The 26,330-nt window shown below is 37.5% G+C and overlaps 4 protein-coding genes and 2 pseudogenes across 5 annotated transcripts; 5 read left to right on the top strand and 1 right to left on the bottom strand.

Moving 5' to 3' along the window:
* The first annotated feature begins 494 nt into the window (after positions 1 to 494).
* On the top strand, positions 495 to 3,438 carry LOC145630109 (putative pentatricopeptide repeat-containing protein At3g49142 pseudogene; annotated as a pseudogene). The gene is made up of 2 exons (XR_014112008.1): positions 495 to 2,780; positions 3,156 to 3,438. The product of XR_014112008.1 is annotated as a putative pentatricopeptide repeat-containing protein At3g49142 pseudogene (transcript).
* Positions 3,439 to 8,126: 4,688 nt separating this feature from the next.
* LOC145630107 (acidic endochitinase-like) lies at positions 8,127 to 9,784 on the top strand. Its single transcript, XM_081682347.1, has 2 exons — positions 8,127 to 8,484; positions 8,918 to 9,784. The coding sequence occupies exons 1-2, from the start codon at positions 8,134 to 8,136 to the stop codon at positions 9,521 to 9,523; spliced, it is 957 nt and encodes a 318-aa protein (XP_081538473.1). The 5' UTR covers positions 8,127 to 8,133; the 3' UTR covers positions 9,524 to 9,784.
* Positions 9,785 to 9,895: 111 nt separating this feature from the next.
* On the top strand, positions 9,896 to 14,155 carry LOC145630108 (acidic endochitinase-like). Its single transcript, XM_081682348.1, has 2 exons — positions 9,896 to 10,456; positions 13,174 to 14,155. The coding sequence occupies exons 1-2, from the start codon at positions 10,106 to 10,108 to the stop codon at positions 13,759 to 13,761; spliced, it is 939 nt and encodes a 312-aa protein (XP_081538474.1). The 5' UTR covers positions 9,896 to 10,105; the 3' UTR covers positions 13,762 to 14,155.
* Positions 10,884 to 12,418, bottom strand: LOC145631254 (protein NUCLEAR FUSION DEFECTIVE 4-like; annotated as a pseudogene).
* A 354-nt stretch (positions 14,156 to 14,509) lies between the features above and the next one.
* On the top strand, positions 14,510 to 15,711 carry LOC145630105 (hevamine-A-like). The gene has a single exon (XM_081682346.1). It carries the CDS (start codon positions 14,529 to 14,531, stop codon positions 15,435 to 15,437), a length of 909 nt encoding a protein of 302 aa, XP_081538472.1. The 5' UTR covers positions 14,510 to 14,528; the 3' UTR covers positions 15,438 to 15,711.
* Positions 15,712 to 19,724: 4,013 nt separating this feature from the next.
* LOC145631576 (acidic endochitinase-like) lies at positions 19,725 to 20,876 on the top strand. The gene has a single exon (XM_081683687.1). The coding sequence runs from the start codon at positions 19,780 to 19,782 to the stop codon at positions 20,710 to 20,712; it is 933 nt and encodes a 310-aa protein (XP_081539813.1). The 5' UTR covers positions 19,725 to 19,779; the 3' UTR covers positions 20,713 to 20,876.
* The last annotated feature ends 5,454 nt before the right edge of the window (positions 20,877 to 26,330 follow it).

Below are 26,330 nucleotides of genomic sequence, written 5' to 3'. Positions count from 1 at the left end.
TAACAAATTGGAGAGACTAAACTCTTGGATTATTGTAGGCAGCCATGATAACCACAACGCAGCATGGCACCAGTTGCTCAACTGAGGCACTAACATAATGCAGAATCTGTACACTTCATATTAACTTTATTTATCCCCTCTGTTGTCTTTTATACACTTAATTACAAAAAGTAATTATCTGCAGAAATTTGCCATGTATAACAAATTAACAAGCTAGACACATTACAACTTCGGACTAAAAAATGGATAATCTTTCATGGTCACCCGACTTGCTTCATTTAATACTCGTAGTACAGTCATGTATTATCAAATTGGCAATTTATCACATTACCTTTTAAAACCAAGTTACCAAATCGACGTTTTTTTTAAGTAGGTAAGGAAAAGACTTTATCGGCCTTGAATTCCTTTAAATTGACATTACATTACGGAGTACGACTTTACGAGTATTTGAGCTATGTTGCCTGTGGAGTATATAATAAATCACTTCATTTTATTCTTCGTGGACCTAGCATCATATTTTTGGCGTTAGAAGTCTTAAGAGTGACATTATACTTCCTACTTGATGATTATTCGGCATTATAGTTTCATTCGCCACTTGTCAACGTTCAATCAACTAGAAACCCTTTCCCCGCAAATTCAAAAACTCGAAATTACCCGCCAAAATGTGATTCTAACGGAGGAATTGTGTACCCAAATTTTGGATTCATACCCAGATCTCAAAACATTGAAAAAACTTCATGCCAACATACTAACTAACCATAATCTTCATTCAAGTTCTTGTATTCGGCTAAAATTGATCAGGGCTTATGCGGGTTTTCGTTTATTGGGCATTGCACGCCATCTGTTCGATGAAAGTCCTGAAAGAAATGTTATATTTTTCAATGTTATGATCAGGAGCTATGTGACCCACCAACAGTACCTTGATGCTTTAAGGGTGTTTAAGAGTATGTCTATGGTTGGAGTTAGACCTGATCATTATACTTACCCGTGTGCTTTGAAAGCTTGTTCTGGGTCTGAGAATTTGTGGGTTGGTAGGCAAATTCATGCTGCTGTGTTTAAAGTTGGGCTTAACTTGAATTTGTTTGTTGGGAATGGATTAGTTTCTATGTATGGGAAGTGTGGTTGTTTGATTGATGCTAGGAAAGTTCTTGATGAAATGCTTGTAAGAGATGTCGTTTCTTGGAATTCAATGGTTGCTGGGTATGCACAGAAAGGGCATTTTGATGACGCCTTGAGAATTTGTAGAGAAATGGAGTCAGTGGAGTTGAATGCAGATGCTGGCACTATGGCAAGTTTGCTTCCAGCTGTTACTAACACTTCTTCTGAAAATGTTGTTTTTGTCGAGAAAATGTTTGAGAAGATGGCTAAGAAGAGTTTGGTATCTTGGAATGTAATGATAGCTGTGTATGTGAATAATTCCATGGCTGCAGAAGCCATTGATCTTTACTCTCAAATGGAAGATAATGGAATTGAAGCAGATGGGGTTACCTTTACGAGTATTCTTCCTGCTTGTGGTGATCTTTCTGCTTTTTCATTAGGAAGGAAGATTCACAAACATGTTGAAAGGAGAAAACTTCTTCCAAATTTGTCCTTGGAGAATGCATTAATCAACATGTATGCCAAGTGCGGTTGCTTAAAGGAAGCAAGGGAAGTGTTTGATACGATGGAGATTCGTGATGTGGTTTCTTGGACTTCTATGATTTCTGCTTATGGTGTAAGTGGACAAGGTAACGAAGCTGTTTCCCTCTTCTCAAGAATGAGAGAGGAGCGATTAACTCCTGATTCCATTGCATTTGTTGCTATTATGTCAGCTTGCAGTCATTCAGGGATGTTGGAAGAAGGGCAGCATTACTATAAACTAATGACTGAGGAGTACAATATACCCCCTAGGTTAGAGCATTATTGTTGCGTAGTTGATCTCTTAGGACGGGCAGGGAGAGTGGACGAGGCTTTATCTTTTATTAAGGAGATGCAAGTTGACCCAAATGAAAGAGTATGGGGAGCTCTATTAGGTGCTTGTCGTGTCCATTCCAACATGAAAATTGGGCTAATAGCAGCTGACAATCTTTTTAAAATGGTACCTGAACAGGGTGGATATTATGTGTTGCTATCTAACATTTATGCTAAAGCAGGGAAGTGGAAGGAAGTTAGCACAATCAGGTCACTGATGAAGGACAAAGGCATGAACAAAACGCCAGGCATTAGTAATGTGGAGCATCAAGGTCAGGTTTATAAATTCCTAGCAGGGGACAGATCACATCCACAGTCTAAAGAAATTTATGATAAAATGCATGTGTTAATGGGGAAAATGAAGGAGGAAGGTTATGTTCCAGAGATGGATTTTGCTCTTCATGATGTGGAGGAGGAGGATAAAGAAGGCCATCTTACCGTTCATAGTGAAAAGTTGGCAATAATGTTTGCCCTTATAAATACCAGACCACCAGCACCTATCAGAATTACTAAGAATCTTCGCATTTGTGGAGATTGCCATGTTGCAATCAAGCTCATATCCAAGATCACTAAGCGGGAAATAATTGTTAGAGATACCAATAGGTTTCATACCTTCAAGAATGGGGGTTGTTCTTGTGGTGATTATTGGTGACTACATACGAAATTGTGTTCAACCTTTCAGCTTCAGTGAAAAAATTTTATTCATTGGTATATATACAAAGTAGCGTGGATCTCCCTGCATCCATCTTGATTCTACTGGAAGGTTTTTGAAATCTGTACATGCAGCTAGGATGTGTGGCTTGGAATATGTGATGCTTTTCTTCTGTTAGGTATTTATTTTAAGTTGTCTAATGTCTAGTTTTAAAGATATTGTCATTTTATATTCAATCATCGTCTGAAGATCAATATAGCTGAATGAAATGAGCACATTGAGCAGGGTAACAGGACAACTCAGACGATTACAGGATTTACAGCAGTGAGGAACGTAGGAAGTTAGGAGCAATATCAACATTGGGGTACAGAGAACTGAGAACGGAGTCTTGTTCATTAATGACATGTAGAGTTTACTGAATTCCTCATTCAGCTTTTACATAAATCTAATTTCTCTTTCAATATGAGGTTTCCAACTTTCCATTATACTTTACACGAAATTCTGAAGATTTTATGCTGTCTTGCCTTTAACGCCCTCTGTTTTTACATTTCAGGGATGTTTGGGACTGGAATTATTGGGAGGGAACACACAGCCATTCAAGAATGGGAGAGGAGCATATCTATAGCCCTGTAGCGTCAACCTGCACCCTTCATGGATAGTTACACAGCAGCTAAAGCCTATAGGGCTTCGGCTGTGCTGGCACATGGAGACTTATATGTAGCATCAACTTAATAACCTGATCCAAAGCATGTGCGGACGGAAAAGATGTAAGGGTGAGTGGCTTGGAGCATTTTATGTCTTACCTTGTCATGAAGTGTATCTCTTATTATCCATTTTTCAATCAATCAATCAAAGCCTTAATCCCAAAAGTGGGGTCGGCTAACATGAACCAAATTTGATTATTCCGTGTAGTCATCAACATAAATCTTTCTCCTCCATCCCTTACGATCCAAAACTTCATCCTCACGTAAATCCATGCACTTCATATCCTTCCTCACTCCTTCCAACCAAGTCATCTTTGGTCTCCCTCTTCCTCGTTTAATCCCTCCATGGTCCCACTCTTCCACTCTTCGCACCGGTGCACCCTCGGGTCTCCGTCTTACATGTCCAAACCAACGCAGACGATTTTCCCTTAGTTTATCTACAATGCTCGCCACACCTACTTTCTTGCGAATAACCTCATTTCTGATTCTATCTCTTAAAGTGTTTCCACACATCCACCTTAACATGCGCATTTCCGTAACCTCCATCTTTTTAATATGCTCTTTCTTAGAAGCCCAACATTCTGTACCATAGAGCAACACTGGTCGTATGGCAGTCCTGTAGAATTTTCCCTTCAACTTTAAGGGAATGCTGCGGTCGCATAACACTCCCGTGGCCGCTCTCCATTTAAGCCACCCTGACTTAATCCTGTGGGTCACGTCTTGATCAATGTCACCATTCTTCTGGATGATCGACCCTAGGTACTTAAAACATTCACTCATGGTCAAATCCTTTCCATCCAAACTCACCACTTCATTGCGTGTCCCCCTCTGAGTGCCAAAACGACATACCAAATATTCAGTCTTACTCCGACTTAGCTTAAACCCTCTAGATTCCAACCTTTGCCTCCATTGCTCCAACTTGACATTAACCCCATCCTTAGTCTCATCCACCAAAACGATATCATCTGCGAACAGCATACACCATGGAACCTCATCTTGAATTGGTCTAGTTAATTCATCTAGAACCGTTGCAAAAAGAAAAGGGCTTAATGCAGACCCTTGATGCAATCCGATTGTAATAGGGAAATCTTTTGTCAACCCTCCGCATGTCCTCACATTTGTTGACACATCCCGATACATATCCTTAACTAGGTCTACATACCTTCGTGGGATACCTTTCTTCAACATTGCCCACCAAAGTATCTCTCTTGGCACCTTGTCATATGCCTTCTCTAAATCAATAAAGACCATATGAAGATCTTTCTTCTTTACCCTATAAAACTCCATCATTTGTCTTATCAAATGGATTGCCTCCATAGTAGATCTCCCAGGCATAAAACCAAATTGGTTATCTGAAATGCTTGTGCATGCCCTCAACCTTTGTTCAATCACCCTTTCCCACAACTTCATAGTATGGCTCATAAGCTTAATTCCTCGATAGTTAGAACAATCTTGAGCGTCTCCTTTGTTTTTATAAACCGGGACCAAGGTGCTCTTCCTCCAATCTTGTGGGATCCTTGTAGCCGTCCATATCTTGTTGAAAAGGTTTGTTAACCAATCAATACCAATCTTACCCAAACACCTCCACACCTCTATCGGTACCCCATCAGGGCCAACCGCCTTCTTAGGTTTCATCTTCCTCAGTGCAATCTCCACCTCTACTCTCCTAATCCTTCGCACATACTCCATGTTGATTTCTTCATCACTCATAGAGGTATCTCCTATCACAACTCCATTACTTCCATTAAATAATTCATCGAAGTACCCCTTCCACCTGTCCTTGATGCCCTCCTCTTGCACTAGGACCATTTGGTTCTTATCTTTGACACACTTCACCATGCCAATATCCTTCCTTGCCTCTTGTCTTCTCTTTGCCATCTTATAAATGATCCTTTCTCCCTCCTTGGAATCAAGCTTTTCATAAACCTCCTGATATGTCTTTTCTTTTGCTTGGCGAACAACTGCCTTTGCCTTGCTCTTAGCCTCCTTATACGCTGCAAAGGTTTCATCACTCCTACATTTTCCTAAGGCTTGATAGCATTCCCTTTTTTGCTTAATTACTGCTTTCACCTCTTCATTCCACCACGAAGTATCTCTCTGTACCGAAGTTCTTCCCCTTACTTCCCCTAAGACCTCTTTGGCCACTCTTAGGAAACAGTTCTTCATTCGTAACCAAGTCATGTCCGGATCCACCTCTCCATCCCAATCCGCTTCTTCAATTACCTTTTCTGTAAAAACCTTAGCTTTTGCATCCCTTAGGGTCCACCATCTTATCCTTGGTTCTTCTTGTCTAACTTTTTTCTTCGCCTTCTCTTTCAGACGAATAGTCATTACCAATAGCCGGTGTTGGGTGACCACACTCTCCCCTGGGATAACCTTACAGTTTATGCAACTTTGTCTATCTATGCTCCTTGTGAGCAGGAAGTCTATTTGAGTTGCATTTGCTCCATTCCGAAAAGTTATCAAGTGTGAATCCCTCTTCTTAAACCAAGTATTAGCCAAAATTAAATCATATGATTGGGCAAAATCCATAATAGCTTCACCACCGGCGTCCCTCTGCCCATACCCAAAGCCTCCATGGACACTCTCATAGCCATCTCGGCTCGCCCCAACGTGCCCATTTAGATCCCCTCCAATATATAACTTCTCTGAGTGGTGGACACCCTGCACCACCTCGTCTAGGTCCTCCCAAAATTGTCGTTTCTCTTCTGCATCTAAACCCACTTGGGGAGCATAAGCACTGATAACATTCACAATCTCCTTGCCACATAGCAACTTCAGCCTTATCAACCTATCGTTCTTCCGATAGACCTCGATCACCTCTTTTGCCAACCTCTCATCGAGAACCACACCAACTCCGTTCCTAGCTCCACCATTCCTTGTTCTGTGGCTCGTTTCTTGCCCAACATACCATACCTTATACCCCAAAACCAAGCCTCGAGCTCCTTCTCCTGTCCATCTTGTCTCTTGGAGGCACATGATGCTCACGCGTCGTCTTTTCATTACTTCTACCAATTCTGCTGATTTTCCCGTAAGAGACCCCACATTCCAAGAACCAATCCGCAAACTAAATTCTTTTCTCCCACGCTCCCTCCTGATCCCAACTCCAAGCCCTTGATTATTTGACACCACAATTGGGCAATATGGTGCGTCGCTTCTGGGCGACGACCTAGCAACCCTTACATACTTATCACTGCACCCGGGTCTGGGAAGTGCAGCGCGTCGCTCAGTAGGGAACGCCCCAATGGCACGCCCTTGCTCATTTGACACCACACTCGGGCAATGTGGCGCGTCGCTTCTGGGCGACGACCTAGCAACCCTTGCATACTTATCACTACACCCGGGTCTAGGAAGTGCAGCGCGTCGCTGAGTAGGGAACGCCCCCACGAAAATATCTGTTTGGCTCATGTCATGGGATGTGACGAAGTTTTATACTGGCTGTCACTGGCCTACCGTAACCCTCCTCCTTTATCCAGGCTTGGGACTGGCAGCGGGAAACCCACTGGCGGAGTTCTCATCTTCATTCTTAAATTATAAAATTTTAATGACTTAATCTTGATAATTTGGCAGAAGTATGAGAAAAGAGAATCTCATCTTCATTCTACCAAATTCATTACTACAATATATATCTGCCTAGAATGAAGGCAATATATAACATACTTGTCTAGTGTGGAGTAATTTCCAAACTTACTTCATTCCATCAAATGAAGCTTTGAACTAATATGTATATCCACCTCAATTATAACAAATTGGTCTCCGTACACCTTAATATTCTTCATTCTTCCTTTTGTGTTATTCTAGAGTTTTTCCAGCTTTTATATTTTGATAAAAGACAACCATTTAAGTTTTTCTACTACGTACTTCCTCTGTCTCTAAATTTCATTCTACTTTGACTTTTTTAGTGACACAAAAGCAATAAGTAAGAACAACATTTAAAGATGAAGGGAGTTTTATAATACCAAGTAATACCAAATATAATTGCAAATTAAGTGTCTAGTACAAGTATTATATATTGTTGTCTTAGTAAAGTTGATTAGGCGCTTTGTTCTTCATGTCCATGTAAATAATGTAATAGGTTACTAGCTCAGGAAGTTAATTTTAAACATGGGTAATTTTTGTTCCATTAGTAATTGGTGCTATATTTACAGTCCTGGTTTTACTAGTTTGAATGTGTTCTTTTCATTGGTAATGGGTGATTTTAGTATCTAATGCACATGTACTGCATCCTCATTTCTAGCTGTTAATATTATTTTTATTTTTTTGAATAATTCTAGCTGTTGATTGAGGAATCTTTAAATTTTTTAAAGATAGGATAAGGAACAATTAATTAGTTAGAATGTATTTATGCAAAAAAAATATACATAAAAAAATTCTGTTAACATCATTAAGGTAGGTGTCATATAGTTATTAGCCTATTAAGTCTAAAGTCTTCTATATATAAAAGTTAATAATGTGATGCGCTGTGCTGGATTTGGAGAGCTGAGAACTTTGAACTTATGTGAGGGGTTGATTTGAAGTTTGAATGTCTGATGAAATTTCTAGAATATAAATAAAATTAAGTATTGGACTTGCGGATATTTGAGAACAATCATTCCTGTTTCTTTCATTAAACTCTTCGAAAGGAGCAACTTCCTAACATGTCTCTCTACCTACAAACACAAATTGATAAACAAATAAGAATGTAGGGCATGCTTACTGCATAATTATCCTTAATTCTGGGAGGCTAAGGATAGTTAGTCTAACATGCATGACCTCGTTGTGCCTATAAAAAGGTTACATTTTTTGTGTGCAAAAACAAAGAAAAAGACGTCCTCTAGAGTTTCAAAGATGTCTGTCTTGACACTCGCATTATTCATTTTTATATCCCAGTTCATGAATCTCTGTCATGGTGCTGGAATTGCTACGTATTGGGGGCAACACGGTGATGAGGGCACCTTAGCTGCTGCCTGCTCCACTGGGAACTACAAGTATATTAACATTGCTTTCCTAACTGTGTTTGGCAGCGGCCGAACCCCTCAGCTAAACTTAGCTGGCCACTGCAACCCAAGCAATCCTGGAAGTTGCAGCTCGATTGGGGATGATATTGCAGCCTGTCAAAGGCAGGGGATCAGAGTGCTTCTCTCTTTGGGTGGTGGTGTTGGTACGTACTCCCTTTCTTCGCCAGCTGATGCACAACAGGTACTGTTCTTTTAGTAAAGAAACTCTATTCTATATTCCTAGCATATATACAATTATACAGTGTACAATTAAAAAAGAGTATGTCAATGAGTTTTGCATCTTTTCAGCCTTATTGAATTACCGTGGACTCTCTTACTGTTATCATGAGTGTTATTTTAGATGCTAAGCCAAGTACTAAAACATAGTATTTCAATCACCATATTTAAAATTAAAGTGATAGAGCAAGATGATCTAAAGTTAGCTAGTCATGCTATTCTCTGGGCTCAAAAGATGGTTTAAATTAAAAAGCTGCCTCATGCAAAGTTTTTAATTCATCTCCTGAATACTTTACCAGCTGAACTATCTAGTTTTGATTAGGCCAATGGTCTTGTTCTGGTAGGAGCTTTGTTTTGTAAGCTAATCAATTCGTTCTGTTTTTCTATTTACCACACAGGTAGCAGACTACCTTTGGGACAACTTCCTAGGAGGAAACTCAGACTCACGCCCTTTTGGGAATGCAGTGCTCGATGGCATAGACTTTGATATTGAACTTAGCTCGGGAGAGAACTATGATGCTCTAGCAAGGGCACTCAATAGACGTAGCACTGCTCAAAGGAAGGTCTACTTATCAGCTGCACCACAATGCCCTTTCCCTGATGCTCATCTAAGTGACGCCATAGATACAGGTTTGTTTGACTATGTTTGGGTGCAATTCTACAACAATGCACCTTGTCAATATGCTAACGGCGATGCCAGCCAACTCATAAACTCCTGGAACACATGGAGTACTGTGAATGCTGGCCAAATTTTCCTAGGAGTACCTGCTGCTCCAGGTGCTGCTAACAGTGGGTATATTCCACCTGATAATCTTAAAACTCAGGTTTTGCCAAACATTAGGAATTCTCCCAAGTATGGAGGGGTAATGCTGTGGTCTAGGTTCTTTGACAATGGATACAGTACCGCCATCAAGGATAGTGTGAATGGCGGATCTAGAAGCAGCAAAAGTGGAAGCGGACTTCACATCTCAATCGGCGGCATCCCAATTATTGGCAACCCTTAAGTCCATCTATTTGCAGTCTCCATGGACATCATCTAAAAAGTCCAATTCATTTGTCTTTATGTAATTAAGTTTAAATTATATTTTGTTGTTTCGCCTATTCTCATGTATCTAAGCTAAAGGCATGTAGTGGCATGGGGCATGGCTTAGCTTAGTTACATGTAAATTTAATATGCTTATTATTTTGCTTCAATGAGTTTAATAAATGTAATATTATCGAGTTGTCGTATAATGAATTGTGATTCGGGATTAGTCCCTTTGGCCTTTTCCCTTTTGGTTAGAAAAACATGATCATACTACGGATTATATATTAAAAAATAATCATAAAAAACACAAATATGTATCATAACTCATAAGATAACTAAGATTAGCTTAATCATAATCATATGAAAGCTAGTAACAATGAAGCATCTATCAAAGAGGGCTTCAAGTTGCTCATTTTTAATGCTAAAAAGAAATTTGGACTGACGTGCATGCATGACCTCTATAATGTGTACCTGTAAATAGCTTACAATATTGTACTAGTACAAAATATACCAAACTAAAAAAAAAAAATAACAACAGACTTCTTTTAAAGATTTTAAGATGGCAATCTTGACACTCACATTATTCATCTTAGCATCCCAATTCTTGAATCTCTGCCATGGTGCTGGGATAGCTATTTATTGGGGGCAGAATGGTGATGAAGGCACCTTAGCCGCCGCCTGTGCCACCGGAAACTATGAGATTATTAACATTGCTTTCCTAAATGTATTTGGCAATGGTCAGACTCCTGAGTTAAATTTAGCTGGCCACTGCAACCCAAGCATTCCTGGAAGTTGCAAAAGCATAGGAGATGATATTAAGGAATGCCAAAGGCATGGAATTAAAGTACTTCTCTCTTTGGGTGGTGGTATTGGTAAATACTCCCTTTCTTCACAAACCGATGCACGACAGGTCATTACTATCCTTTTACTTCACGTGTTTTCGTGTTCAGTACTTTTACATTGTTCACATATTCTCCTATAATAACAACTAGTTGAATGGAAATTCTAGTATAAATTCAAAAAAATCATATTATTTTTTAGGTAAAAGTGACTACTTTTCATCCTATTAAATTTAAAACCTAAAGTTAGGGCTTTTAAGCAAATTGGGGTTTTCTTCAAATTGAATTTATTTTTCAAAATTCAAACTAAACAATAAAAATCGAGTAAAAGCAAGGAGGTAGAGAATGAAGCACATCTCATTATAAATTTTGTCACAAAAAATTTTAGTTTTGGGGTTTTCAATTTTCATCATATGAGGCCAATGAAGATTCTTGGATCTCTTAAAATTAACCAAAAGTATAGAATTGAAAATACGTAAACAAATATAATTCCAGTAACTAATTCATCTCTACTTCCTTTCTACCAGAAGACACTCTTAATGTCACATTATTCTCATCATTTTGGTACCTTTTGTATATATCACCCTTGTAAAACTTCCTAGTCCTAGCAACAAGAATCAAAGACACAAGCGCGGTAAACAACGTGGCGGCCGCGATTATAATGAAGGCCAATTGATAACACTTGACTCCATTGCACATCAACTCCTCCCCAAGCTTCCTCGTTAGCCCTAACGCCTCGAGTTGTCTCAGCCCCTCCTTGTCATACAATTGCCCCGCGACTCTCACGTTAAAAATGTACGAGCCTAGTGGGGCAGCTAGTGAGCCATAATTGTACAATGTAGCATAATGTTTTAGCCCAAAGAGCTCGGATATGATAGAGTACACGTATGTCCATTCGGCTATGAGAAGATGAGCAATGCACGATATAAAGAGGACGATGGTAAGGCTTGCTGGCCTAGGCCATTTGTACTTTAACAAGTGCTCCGAAATTAGTCCTCCTAATACACGTCCTAAATATTGCCATATACTAATTAATGACACAAATGTGCTAGTACTTTTTTTAGGGTACCCTAATGATGCCCCAATTTGGCCTAAATTGTCTATTGTTGCTAGGTTCCCCCCTATGCCACATGTTGTAGCAAGGAACAATATCATCATTTCGATACTAAACGTTGCTTTTGAAGAAGCATATAACTCTTCTCTAAAGACTAGGAAGAGAGGTAGTATGAGGAGAAGCAAGATTACAACACAACTCACACCATAACCCGTTTTACTGAACTGGACTTGTTTTTCCACTAAGATCATAACCATGATGAACCCCGCGAGGGCTAAAGAGATGTAAAGGACGCCATTGAAAAAAATCTTCTCCCTCTTGATCTCTCTATGTCTAGAGAACTCAAGGACTCGAGCGCTAAATGCAAAGAGCAACAAAGTGAGTGCCGGTACCCAAGCAATGAGTAAGATCACCCCATCAGCCGTTGTATCATCACCATAGAGTGCATGATACAATTGAGCCATAACAGCCCCACCTAAACCAATATACGACTTCAAAATCCCAATCACAACGCCTCGATTCTCAGGGAAGTTCTTGATACAAGGTACTATAGCTCCAGTGTTAGCAAACCCTAAGGAGTTAGCACCAATGGTGATGTATAGACACATTAACCAAACCGAGGGGCGGGCGATCTTATGAGTGACCGAGAGCCATATCATGATGTACCCAAAAAGGTTAATCATGGCACCAATTGAGAGGACCACCCAAGGTGGGGCCACCTCCATGATGAGACAAGCATGAACACTAACATAAGCACCAAGGTCTTTGAAGAAACCAAGGAGATTAAGGGTGGCTTGATCGTACCGAGTGTTGTTTTAATGTCACTTGAGTATAGACTAAATATATAGGAGGTACCAATGAAGGTTAGGATTATGATGGTTGTAAACGCCATGAAAAACCGCCCCTCGAGGAGTTGTAATGTGAACCTTCTAGCCCTTGGACAGTAGCCTTCAAAATGATGACTACTATCAATGGCCATTTTTGTTTATGTGTGTGTTTGTATTGAGAAGAATAAGTAATAGTACAGAGTAGAATGTCAAGTAGAACCATGTAGCAAGACTATACTTTGAATATATGCACTATTCTAACTTAGGAAAGATTAAAAATGTATCTTTTAGCAAAAATATTGTGGACAGCTTGCTATAATATTGAAGATTACAAAGATAAGATAAAATTTACAATCAATAGCCAGGTTAGGTAAATCCGTAAATGTAATGGATAATATCAAGGTGTATATTTGATATTATCTCTTTCATGTTTTGGAAATTCCGTCTCCAATAATTTGAGCCATTGATGACTCTAAAAATGTTCGTTGGTATAAAATTGTCCAATAATTATACCAAATGCTCCCTCACAGCCCGAGGATCCAACAGTGTAGCCTAGTCTTGGATTGGATAATGGATAATAAGACATGAATGTGGGGCCTTGTTAGTGGTATAAACATAATTATATGAAATGTGATAATAAGTCAATTGTTGCAATTTTGGCTCAATTTCAATAAAAATTACTTGAATTAATGAAATTTTCCAATTGTTTTTTATAAACCTAACTACATAACTAGAAATCAAATTAATTTGTTTTAGTTTCTTATGAACAACACCATTAGAATCGAAATTACTTATAAACCATTTGCCCTAAACACTAATATTTGTGTTCAAATATGAGTTTTGTGTCGTATTGAGATCTACAATTGAGTATGTACGTTTCTTTAAATTGTCAACATACACAACACAGGTAGCAAACTACCTTTGGGACAACTTCCTAGGAGGAACCTCAAACTCACGCCCTTTCGAAAATGCAGTGTTCGATGGCATAGACTTCAACATCGAACTTGGCTCAGGAGATTACTACGATATCCTAGCAAGGACACTCAATAGACGCAGCACCACTCTAAAGAAAGTCTACTTATCAGCAGCACCACAATGCCCTTTCCCTGATGCACATCTTAACAACGCGATAAACACGGGTTTGTTTGACTATGTTTGGGTGCAATTCTACAACAATCCACCTTGCCAATACACTAACAGCAACACAGGCAACCTCGTAAGCTCGTGGAATGAATGGACTACCGTGAATGCTGGCCAAATATTCCTCGGATTACCTACAGCACCAGCTGCTGCTGGTAGTGGGTATATACCGCCTGATGTTCTTAAAAGTCAAGTGTTACCAAATGTTAGGACGTCTTCCAAATTTGGAGGGGTTATGCTTTGGTCTAGATTCTATGATGGCGGATATAGTACCGCCATTAAGGATAGTGTCAATGGTGGATCTAGTAATGGAGTTCATCATGAGTCTATTGGCATTGCAATAATTCTTAACTAACCCACCCTCTTTCCCTCGAGACTTTTTTTTACCCTATATACTATTTCCGTTACATATTATTTACAATAAGGAGTATTATTTTGAAATATTCCTTTATTGCAGCATACCAATATTGTATTGTATTTTTTTTTTTAATTTTATTAGTATTATTAAACTACGAGTACTAAGAAAGATGATGATCAAAGAGATGGAGGTAATAGTAATTTCTAAGTGGACAACTAGCTTAGCTATATGAAATGAAATAAAGTGATAAACATATCTAGAAGGTTAATTTAACAACGAAATTCCAAATTGAATTCTTCACACTATAATTCAGCATATTGGTTAGGAAAATAAACTAATCGCCAAGAATACATCTATTCAATAAACAACTCTCAAAATCTAAATATTGTCCTCAAACCAATCTCTAAAGTCTTCAGACTATATCATCATCTGAAATTTCAAACAATGAGAAAATAACACTATGGAATATTCTATAGATTTATCAATATTTTTGCATACAAATTGACCTTTTTTCATTTTAAAGTCGCATAATTAAGATGGTAAATATTGTAGTGCTTTCAAATTTCAGACCACACACCCGATATTAATTAATTAATTAATTTCGATAGTAAATTTTCATGATGATGAGTCAGAGTCAACAAATGATGCACACACATACATGTATAATGCGCACATAACCATGTTAAAGTATATTATAAATATATAAGAGCATCAACTTAGATAGCCAAGCACAAAATATCTAAACTACATATTCTTGACCAAATATGCCTAAAGAATTTCATTGCATTTCTCTTCTTACCACAATCTCATTTTTCATCCTCTTACTATCCACAAAATCTCATGCTGCTGGTAGCATCTCTATCTATTGGGGCCAAAACGGCTTCGAAGGAACCCTAAATCAAACGTGTGCAACAGGCAGGTACAAGTTTGTTAATGTTGCATTCCTCAACATATTTGGGTCCGGTCAAACCCCGTCTCTAAACCTAGCTGGTCATTGCAACCCATCTACCGGTGGGTGCACCGGCGTAGGGCCACAAGTGGAGTATTGCCAATCTCTAGGGATAAAGGTCATGCTCTCTCTTGGAGGCGCGATAGGAAACTATGGCTTCTCCTCTAAGAAAGACGCGATGGATTTTGCATGTTACCTTTGGGACAACTTCTTGGGTGGTACCTCGAGTTTTAGGCCTCTTGGTAACGCTGTGTTTGATGGTATCGACTTTGCTGTTGACCGATCAAAGTCAACACTTTACTGGGATGACCTGGCAAGATATGTAGCGCGTTATAATTTATTAGGAAGAAAAAAGGTGTACCTAACGGCTGCACCTTTATGTCCGTACCCTAACAAATATTTGGACATGGCACTTAGGACAAGGTTGTTTGATTATGTTTGGGTCCAATTTTTTGGACACCCGTCATGCCAATTTAATGGAGATATTACAAATCTTATAAATTCATGGAATATGTGGTCTTCGACCGGATATATAAGGAGAATCTTTATGGGGTTGCCGGCGGCGGCGTGGGAGGCCGGAAATGGGTATATTCCGGCGGATATACTGAAATCACAAGTGCTTCCTATCATAAAGATGTCACCAAAATATGAAGGAATAATGTTGTGGTCTAAGTATTGGGATGATACTACTGGATACAGTCCTGCAATTATTAGTAGTATATGATCGAATTGTTGTGTTATTCTTATCATCGTTCGTCAAACATATAAATATATAATACAACTTCGTATATCAGTATATGTATTAAACGTCTTTCTTTAAAATTAAAATAACGTTTATCAACTTAGGTTGCGGAGGTGGCTATTGAGTTGTTTAAATTAGTTTCGGACTGGGTTAATTTAGGTCGAACTATTTTCGAATAAGACTCGTTAGGATTTGGGTATGGATCGAGTTAAAATAATTTCGATTCTATTGCCAAAATGTTTTATTTTAATAAAATTGTTATTTAATAGAAAAAGATTAGACACAATTGAATGCAACAATCACTTCTCGAATTTCTTCTTGGTAACCACCATTACTACTATAAGACTTATATTATTTTACTTATGTAAATAACCTTAGTTATTGCATGATTACTTCACAATCACAGTGATCAAAATTTAGTGCATATACACGAATTAAACCTCAAACCCAAAATTTCCTGCCATAATCTCCTGTTATTTTCAATTCCACTTGTTATTACAATATGAAGTAAATAGCAAGTGGTATAATAAATAAATTAAACTCTAATTTAATTACTAAGCTCCTTCAATAGAACTAGATGCAACATGTGCAACACTTAAGCCAAGAACAAAATAGCCGCCTCATTTGTAGCTATCTATTCAGAAATCGTTATTTAAGAATGTAATTTATCTCTTTAAGAAAAGAATTCTCTGTCAATGTACGATTTATTATGATAATGTATTATGTATTATTGAAGATTGGAGCTATATGAGTAGTAGCCTTTCTTGATACATAATGAGTCAAAAACAACTCGTGTTATCTACTTGTACGTTTTTACTGTTAGAAATCTAACAAGAGATCGACCAAGAAGAAGTTGTGGCCTTCAACAGTTATTTTGCTAGAATTCCATCTATCTATTGTTTTTTTGTAGGATGAGTTAATGCATGTAGGATGAGTTAAACATTTTTTTGTGACTGTTAGAGGACCATCTCAACCAAAAGGTTAAGCTTATGGTTGAGGCCCAGGAATATGTTATATACTCTATCACTCCCCCTCACATGAAAGGCCCTTTGGGCTTTTGAAATGTGGATGCAACACAGGCCCACCCATACCTGGTGCGAATTAATTCGCACTAGGTTCTGGGCCTCAACCATCAGTTTAAGCTTTTGGTTGAGTTGGTCCTTTAACATGGTATCGGAGCAACGTGACATAGAGGTCACGGGTTCGAATCTCATCCACCCCTCCTTTAAAGTGGAATTAATTCGCGCCGGGTATGAGAGGGCCTGTGCTGCATCCACATTTCAAGCCCAAAGGGCCTTTCATGTGAGGGGGAGTGATAGAGTATAAAACATATTCCTGGGCCTCAACCATCAGTTTAAGCTTTTGGTTGAGTTGGTCCTCTGACATGGTATCACAGCTTAGGTTAGATCTTGGGATCATATACAAAAATTATCATCCTGCCGGTGGGTTAGAAAATTAAACCCACCGGCGGGATATACAAAGTTTTTTATGCTTCCGCAAACACACATATAGATTTTTTTTTCTTTTCTCAAAGTTTTTTTTAGAATCTTTATGTAACCTTGCGCCTCCTACCAACAGTAGCAATCGCGAAAGCCTCCTCCATCGTTGTTGGCAATCGCATACACTACCGCCTCCCCCTACTGGCAGTAACCACATCTGCCAACCTACTCCAGGTGCCGCACTCTATTTCCACCTCCCCATGACCAACAATGATTCTTACATTGCCTCATTGGTTTTTTTTTTTTTTATTATTTTTTTTTTACACATAATCACATAGATTTTGTTTTGGTGGTGGTATATCACAATAAGGTCAACTTTTGCACATCTCTTTTGCTATCAAGTTACCTCCTTTTATTGTTGCAGCACTTGGAATCTTTGTGGAGTATTAATTCTTGCTACCTGGTTTCTCTTTTGAGAATTGATTAATTTCAAGCGGTGGGATTTAATCTTTTCTTGCGCAATTTTATTTGTTTTTCTTCAACTGTGATTTCACGTAGTAGTGTAGTGTCTTCTCCCCGATGATGGTTTGATCCTTTAACTTATTCTTCTCTGGATCTGCAACTTGGCCCAAGTATATGCGTGACTCTTCTCCTTCGGCCTAAAAGCGCATATCTCTACTATACATAGGTCGTGGTTGTTGCTTCTCATCGTCATCACCAGCACACGTCTACTACTTCTCTTTTGATCATGGGTCACTATACTATCCTTACCGTTCGATGCGTGATTCAGATCCAGTCTGAGCATCCGATTTTCTCCCGCTCTGACTGCGGGGGTGTGATAGAGAATATCCATAGAATATTCTCATCCTAGGTTTAAGATATATTTTGTATAAGATTATCTTTGATATCTGTACATTTCTTATAGTTACCTAATATGATTAGGTTTCTCATTGTAACCCTATAAATATTGATCAATGGAAATCACTCTAATCAAGGAGTTTTATATTATCTGACAGTGACGTCTTTTATATGCCTTTAAAATTGTAATTTCCCCTTACCTGATATGACCTGATAACCTATCCCGAAGTTACGGATGAAAACATGACCTAAACCCACATAACTCAAACCCAACCTGATTTGACCAAACTATCATATCTTGTAATAATATTAAGTTCTACGTACACTATTTTTAAGTATAATATGAAATCGACTAGAAATCTAACCCAACCCAACTTGTTACCCGAATTACCACCCCATGAGGATGCATGTTATAAATATAGTCCAACTTTTAATTAACTTGATTTAATTTGCTAAAATGAATATATATGATGAAAAATAAAGTAAATATAAAATGAATGAAGTGTAACATATATGGTGGGTCGTTGCAATTTGCAAATAGGAGTGGCAACAAACAAAGTGGGTGGAATATATGATGAATATATATCCTCCATTTATCATGCTTTATATTTTGGGTTCATATTCTGTTCATCTACTAGCTTACACAGTAGACTATGCATATTAGTTAAATTAGGGTATGGATATGTTTGAATTAGTCTTGCTGACTCAATCAAAGCATGCCTCCCACAAAGTTGCACTTCAATTTTCAAACAAGTTTAATTATTTAATTCAGCAAACATGATCAATTTTATCTATATAGTCGCAAGTTGGCTAATTCAATAGTCAAAACTAATATGGCCAACGATTAAAATATGAGTCTATGTTGAAGAAAAGCTAGTCACTTTCATTCACATTCTCTATTAGCTCTCTAGTGTTTTTTTAGTTATCTTATGTACGGAGTATTGTCTTCATTCTCGAAGTAAGATTTTTTATTTTAATTTGTGTATTTCATGTCTATTGATATCTGTTTTTCGATATTATAAGTAAAAACTAGCTTTAAACATGACTCGAGTTTTCAAATTTTGACCACGTAAACATTAAACAAGATCTTTAAAAACAATGGAATATGTATACACATAAATTGCAATGATTCTCTAATAATACACACTAATCCTATGTTATTCGTATCCATTTATCCATATGACCATGTCCATGAATTTGTTCAATGTTATGTTTTTATCAGGTAAAATAAAAATATAAAAACATTAATAAGATGTTAAAACTAAGTCAACCATCTTAATCTTATGTAAGTTATGTTGTTCTTTGCGTATTACTCCTACTACGTTAATATGAAGCAATTTATATTATATTTAAATATCACACAATTTCTCCAAGGATCGATGATAAGTCAATAGGTATTTATATGTATTATTAGTTTTGAATGATAATATACAAAATGAAAAAATTAAAAAAAAAAAAAAAAAAAAAAAAAAAAAAAAAAAAAACATCATTGTTTTATTTAATTTTTCCTCTGTTGTTCAAGATAAACAAATTCAAACACTATCATCCTCATCACCAAGATGGAGTACTAAGTATTCTACAAATTATGCAAAACTATTTGTACTTTTTTTTTTTTGAAAGAACATATGTATGGCAAATGAAATTCAAATTCATACTAGTAAACCAAACATTATTTGTATTGTATACTTCTTATTATTATTAATACCTCTGTTTCATATTATTTACAACAATTATATACGAAGTATCAAGTAGAGAGGAAAAATGTTTAATCGTTACAAATAATATAAAACTGGATAGTAGATAATAAATTTAATTTAAATATACTAAGTGTTTAGTAACAATACATTTGCAGGCCGACGCGCACCATCCGGCAGCTAATTAAGGCCCCACACACATGTTGCAGCCCACCACACTACGTTTGTCAAACGTTGACCATACTCTATATATATAATGACCACTTGATCACTACACATTATATAACCACATATCCCATAATAACATTTTGTGTATCAACTCCTAGCCACATAATGTACACCTCTAAGCTCCATCTCCTTCCTCTCTTCCTCACCTTCCTCGGGCTCTCGTACGTAACCCAAGCCCGCTATTATGGCAATCATTATAGACCTAATCGCGGTGGTATAGCCATATACTGGGGCCAGAACGGGTTTGAGGGGCGCTTAAATGAAACGTGTGCCACGGGGAGGTATAAATATGTTAACTTAGCTTTTCTTAACATTTTTGGTGGGGGGCAAGTCCCGTCCCTTAACCTAGCCGGTCATTGTGACCCGGCTTCTGGAGGGTGTGTTGGATTATCTAGTGAAGTCGAGTTTTGCCAAGCTAGAGGCATTAAGGTTCTTCTTTCCCTAGGAGGTGGTGTAGGGAACTACTCTTTTTCCTCCAAGAATGATGCTAAAGACTTTGCCAAGTATCTTTGGAATAACTTTCTAGGAGGCCACTCTAAGTCTAGGCCTCTTGGAAAGGCACCACTAGATGGTATCGACTTTGATATTGAGTCGGGATCCATCTTATATTGGGATGACTTAGCAAGATTTTTAAATAGGTACAATGGTCGTGGAAGAGGAAATAAGAGGGTGTACTTAGGTGCCGCCCCTCAATGCCCATTTCCCGATAAATATTTAGGCACTCCTTTAAAGACAGGGCTATTTGACTACGTATGGGTTCAATTTTACAACAATCCACCGTGCCAATATAATGGTAGCACTACCAACCTTATTGATTCATGGAACTTTTGGAGCTCACAAACATACATAAAAAAGTTGTTCATGGGGTTGCCGGCCGCCAATCAAGCAGCCGGAAGTGGGTTTCTACCACCAGATGTGCTCACTTCTCAAGTTCTACCTATAATCAAGAAATCACCCAAATATGGAGGTGTTATGTTTTGGTCTAAATATTGGGACGATCAAAGTGGCTACACTAAACAAATTGTCAAGGATGTTTGAATAATTAATTGATTGTGTAACCACAATATTCACTTAATTTATTTTATGTATTTCGTATCATAAATTGATCTAAGTTTGTAAGATTAATGAGTGATGTTGTATGTAATTCAATTGTGTAAGTTTGACTTCTTTTTATGGTTAAAGCTCTGACTTTGGCATGTGCACTATGCAAGTGTGCAAATTAAATTGTGGGCCTTGTACCTTGTTATTTTTGTGATGGGCTTGTCCTAGAAGGTCTGAAATTAATTTTGTTCCAATTGAACGAGAATAGGGGTATCCTCTTTCCCTCAAAATTATGAAAAATTTGAGACTGAGAGATAGCTTAAGTGGTTAAAGTTTTCCTCCTAATTTTAGGTGATTTAGTATCGTTCTCATCACTCGTCCTCGTGGATATAATTTGTAATAAGTTAATATAATGTGTTTGATTTTTTGCGAAAATGAATATTTTTGTTTTATTTGGTATGATGTTTTCTTAACCTAACAATAACATTACATTTTATTTTTATCTTTCTACAACCATACCTTATACCTTTCGTGATTTTATAGAGAATAAATGGAGTAAAACCGACCCGCTTGTGCCTCAACTCAAAAAATTAGCAACTGACCTTCAACATTGGAATAAAGAAATATTTCATAATATTTTCAAGAGAAGAGGAATCTACTTGCTCGAATCTCAGGTGTACAACGCTGTCTTGCGGAACAAAAATCACGTGATCTAATTAAACTTGAATCAAAGCTCCGTAAGGAATTGGATGAGGTGCATGAACAAGAAGAGTTGCTTTGGTATCAAAAATCAAGGGTGGAGTGGATTAGAGAAGGGGATCGAAACACCTCCTTTTTCCATTTAAGTACAATCGCTCGGAGATGGAGAAATAATACTATGGCCATCAAGGATAGGCCGGATGGAATTTGGTTATATGACAAGCAGCAAATTCAAGAAAATATTGTGTCATATTTCAGAAAATTATTCGAAGATGAAAATCATGAACCTATTGGTCATCTCCCATCAGACGTGTTTCCAGAATTTAGCACTAAAGATTGGGATATGTTATCTCGACCTTTTGCAAGGTGTGAAGTTGAGAAAGTTGTTTTTGAGATGGGCGCTTTAAAGGCCCCGGGTCCGGATGGGTTTCAAGCTTTGTTTTATCAGAAACATTGGGATCTTGTTGCTGAGAATGTGTATAGGGTGGCTCTTGATGCATTAAATGGGAAAGGACTTCCGGAAAATATTAATGATACTTTCATCGTTCTAATTCCAAAGGTAGATAAGCCGGAAGTAGCAACCCAATTTTGACCTATTAGTCTTTGCAATGTGGCATACAAAATAATTACAAAGACAATTGTTAATAGAATTAAGCCCATGATGCCTCACTTGACTTCCTGTACTCAAACAAGCTTTGTTCCGGGAAGACAAATAACGGATAATATAGTCATAGTTCAAGAAGTTATCCATACTATGAGAAACAAAAAAGGAGGAAAAGGTCTCATGGCAATAAAAATTGATTTTGAAAAGGCATATGATCGCCTTAAGTGGGACTTTATTCGAGATACTTTGTATGATATTAGATTTTCCCCTCTAATCATCGATTTGATTATGGAATGCATTACAACCTCATCCATGAAAGTGTTGTGGAATGGTGAGCCTACCCAAGCTTTCAAGCCCGGGCGTGGTATCCGTCAAAGTGATCCCCTGTCACCATACATTTTTGTCCTTTGTATGGAAAAATTAAACCAACTCATTGAAGAAACCATAGTTCAAGGTCTTTGGAACCCCATCTATGCGAGTAAAAACGGCCCCAAGCCCTCCAACCTCTGTTTCGCAGATGATATTATTTTGTTTGCTGAGGCTACGGTTGATCAAGCCATGGTTATTCAAGAGTGCTTAGCTCGTTTCTGTACACATTCAGGTCAAAAAGTAAGCTACCCGAAATCTCGAGTGTACTTTTCTAATAATATGCAAGCTGAAGATACGGTGGGTATATGTCATACCCTTGGCATAGATAAAACTGACGATTTAGGGACTTACCTTGGGATGCCAACACTCACAAGCAGAGTAACGCGAGATACTTTTGCATACCTATGCGAAAAAATTGACCATAGGCTAGCAGGGTGGAAATCTAAATATATTTCTTTGGCCGGAAGGATCACTCTAGCAAAAACTACTCTCACTACAATGAGTGCATATGCAATGCAAACAGCAAAAATTCCTCGATCGATTTGTGACGACATAGATAAACGCACAAGACGATTTATATGGGGAGGTGATGATGAAAAGCGACGGATACATTTATTATCTTGGGAGTGCCTTCAACAGCCCAAAGAGAAAGGAGGATTAGGAGTTCGATCAGCTAGACAAACAAATGCTGCGTTTTTGTCTAAATTAGGCTGGCGCTTACTTACAGAGCCAAATGCTCTATGGTCTCGAGTGCTAAGGGCTAAATACTGTAAGGGTCGGTGTGATATCGACATGTTTGAATCCAAGTCAAACATGTCAAATGTATGGAAGGGGATTTCGGAGAATGCTAAACTAATAAGCGAAGGTTCGAGAGTGGCAGTAAGCAATGGAGCTACGACATTGTTCTGGGACCACAATTGGGCAATTAATAAACCCTTGAGAGCTGTTATTATTAAGGAGATCCCTGAGCATTTGGATGGGGAAATTGTAGGAGAATTATGGGATAACGAAACGGGATGGAAGTGGGATTTATTTGCAGAGTTGCTGCCAGGGGAAATTCTTAGAATTATTGAAGCCTATGCACTAAGACCCGACCCAACGGCAGGTGATCTTTTATATTGGGGTGGCTCGTCTCATGGCAAATTTACCATCAAATCTGCTATGCAGATTATTCGAAAGGAGGATGATATAGATCATGACAAGAATTGGAAGCTAATCTGGAAACTCAGAGTACAACAACGTGCAAAGGTCTTCTTGTGGCTTGTGATGCATGATAGGATTATGTCAAATGCTAACAGGGTGAAGAGGAGTTTAACCAACAATCCATGGTGTGTTAATTGCAATAACTATGAAGAAACCTCTCTACATGCTCTCCGAGACTGCAGAACAGCAAGGGGGATATGGAGACAGGTAGGGGGTCCAGCAGCAGCTCTTAATTTCTTTACAGGCAACCTTCAGCAGTGGATAGCTAAAAATATTAATGTTCAAACTCGAAATGACCTGTCTCCTGAAATTTGGCCTACCTATTTCACCATTACAATCTGGTGGATTCGGAGATGGCGCAACAATGTGATTTTTGACAAAGCACAAGAGAATCCTATCGACGTGGGTCAGTTTTTGCTTACTAAATTTGAGGAGGTTTGGAGAGTTCTTGGTGATGATAGAGACAGAAATTCAGCTCCCACTAGTAATAGGCAGGAAGCATATATTAAGTGGTTGGCACCTGCTCATGGATGGCTTGCTCTGAATACGGATGGAGCAGCCAAAGGATCGCCTGGGCCAGCAGGAGGAGGAGGGCTAGTTAGAGATGATTCTGGTATGATGTTGCATGCGTTTTCGATTAAAATTGGGGTATGTGATGCCTTTATAGCTGAGCTCAAAGCTATAGAATATGGACTAGAGCTGGCAAAATGCATGGGAATTGAAAAGCTCCAAGTCCAAATAGACAGTCAGTGTGTGGTTGCTGCAATTACCAACCAGAATATCAACCGAGGCCAAGGATATCATATAATTCAAAGATGTCAGCAGCTAATTGAAGATGGTTTGTGGCAGGTGCAAATTATTCATGTGTATCGAGAGGCTAATAGGGCGGCGGATTGGTTAGCGAATCATGGGGTCGTTCAGAACAACAACATTGAGTTGATTCAATTCCCTCCTATCGAGCTAGGACGCATTTTGTATGAGGATAGAGTAGGGGTGGCTTTGCCACGTTTAATTTCTGTTTAGTTTGCTTTATTTCCCGGAGCTTTGCTCCTCATTCGCATCAAAAAAAAAAAAAAAAAAAAATTATCAAGTACTTTTATGCTATATATGCTTTAAATTGGTGGAAGTGAAAATACACATCACTTTTATTTTTTATATATTTTTTAACAAGCTAAGTATTAATTGGTGTAATCATTAGGCCTCGGGTTTTTACTTTACCTTAAGATCATGGTTTCAATCCTTACCAATTGCAATTTTTTAGGATGGATATTCCCTTATCGTCCACTATTGCCCTAATTGTGTGTTGTATACTTGTGTAAATTCATACATAGTAATTAAAAGGGGGTTGTGGACATGGCGGCTGCGTGTACATGTTTATATACATAATATTGCGGGTGTATGATATGCTGCAATGTCATTATTTAGTTCACCTACTAGGTGTATGTGTATCATGGGGAGGCTTTACTATAATTTTATGGTCAATTGGTCATATATTAATGATTTAATGAGCATCTTTAGACATGTACTTCAATAGTTCAATTATTGATATAAATGTACTAATATATGTAACAAACTAAACTACTGGTATTAAAGACAGAGAAAAATGAATAGTGATAATATAAGCATATAATTTCAAATTTTTCATGTAATCACGCAAAAATGACGCGGAAAAGCTACACTAGTAGTAATGGAATTATTGTATATTTCAATTAATTGTAATATTGTTTTTTTGTTCGTTTTAATTAAGTAATATTAAGAATTTGCATTATAGAGAAAAATAATTGCGACTTATTTAAAGCTCAACCGCCATGCAATTGCTAATCTACGCAACTGAGAATTGAATTTTTGATTGATAAGTACATACGAAGTATATTTTAGGCTTATACGTTTGTCAAATATCCAAGTGTTTCAATAGTTTACTCCATTATTTTAAAAAAAAATTTTTAGAAATACTCATAATACTTCTTTTATCAATATGTCTATGCGAGGTTTCTCCATTATACAATATGTATGTCAATTATAAACTCCGTATTAGATATATCTTATATTAAAAATTGAGATTTTTACGAGGAACTAAATAAAGGTCGATTTTACGAGTTCAAGAAATTTTTATTACGATAAGAGAAAGCTCATTTGCCTTTATAAGTCTTTAACTAATTAATTATTTTTTCTTTTATTAATATGAGAAAGAGCGAAATATTTTACATGTATGTGTTATTTGAAAATTAAAGGCTAAACTTCAACATATATTACTTTAAATGATGGTTTCATTGTTCCACTAAAATAACCTCAAACAAAATTAAAGGATCACGGAAAAAAGTGATTGTATTTTTTTTTTCTTCTTTTGGGGTAGTCCAGATTCGTGACTCATTTCTGAATGGTTAGGTTTCAAATTCCTCTCAATTATTATTATATAAGATCGAATACGCGATCTTCCCTATCAGGTGTAACTCTAATCACCACTAGATTAACAATTAATAGATCAATTGATGATTGTATTTCTGTATTGATTTCAGGAAGGCGGCTAAAAATTTGAAAGCACATAAAATGAAGCAATTATTAACGTGGACAAATTTTCACGTACATTTTATTTTCCAATTATAGTTTTGTAAATGCACCGAAGAAAAAATCTCTCTTTCAATGCTATCCTTTTCAAAGTTAAAGGTGCGTTAAGAAATACACAAAACAATTTTTATTTATCTTTTATATTTTTTTTTTAAAAAAAGGGAAATAAATAATT

Source organism: Chenopodium album, chromosome 5, assembly GCF_948465745.1.
Source record: "Chenopodium album chromosome 5, dcCheAlbu1.1, whole genome shotgun sequence".
Taxonomy (NCBI): Eukaryota; Viridiplantae; Streptophyta; class Magnoliopsida; order Caryophyllales; family Amaranthaceae; genus Chenopodium; species Chenopodium album.
This window is presented reverse-complemented; position numbering and strand designations above follow the sequence as displayed.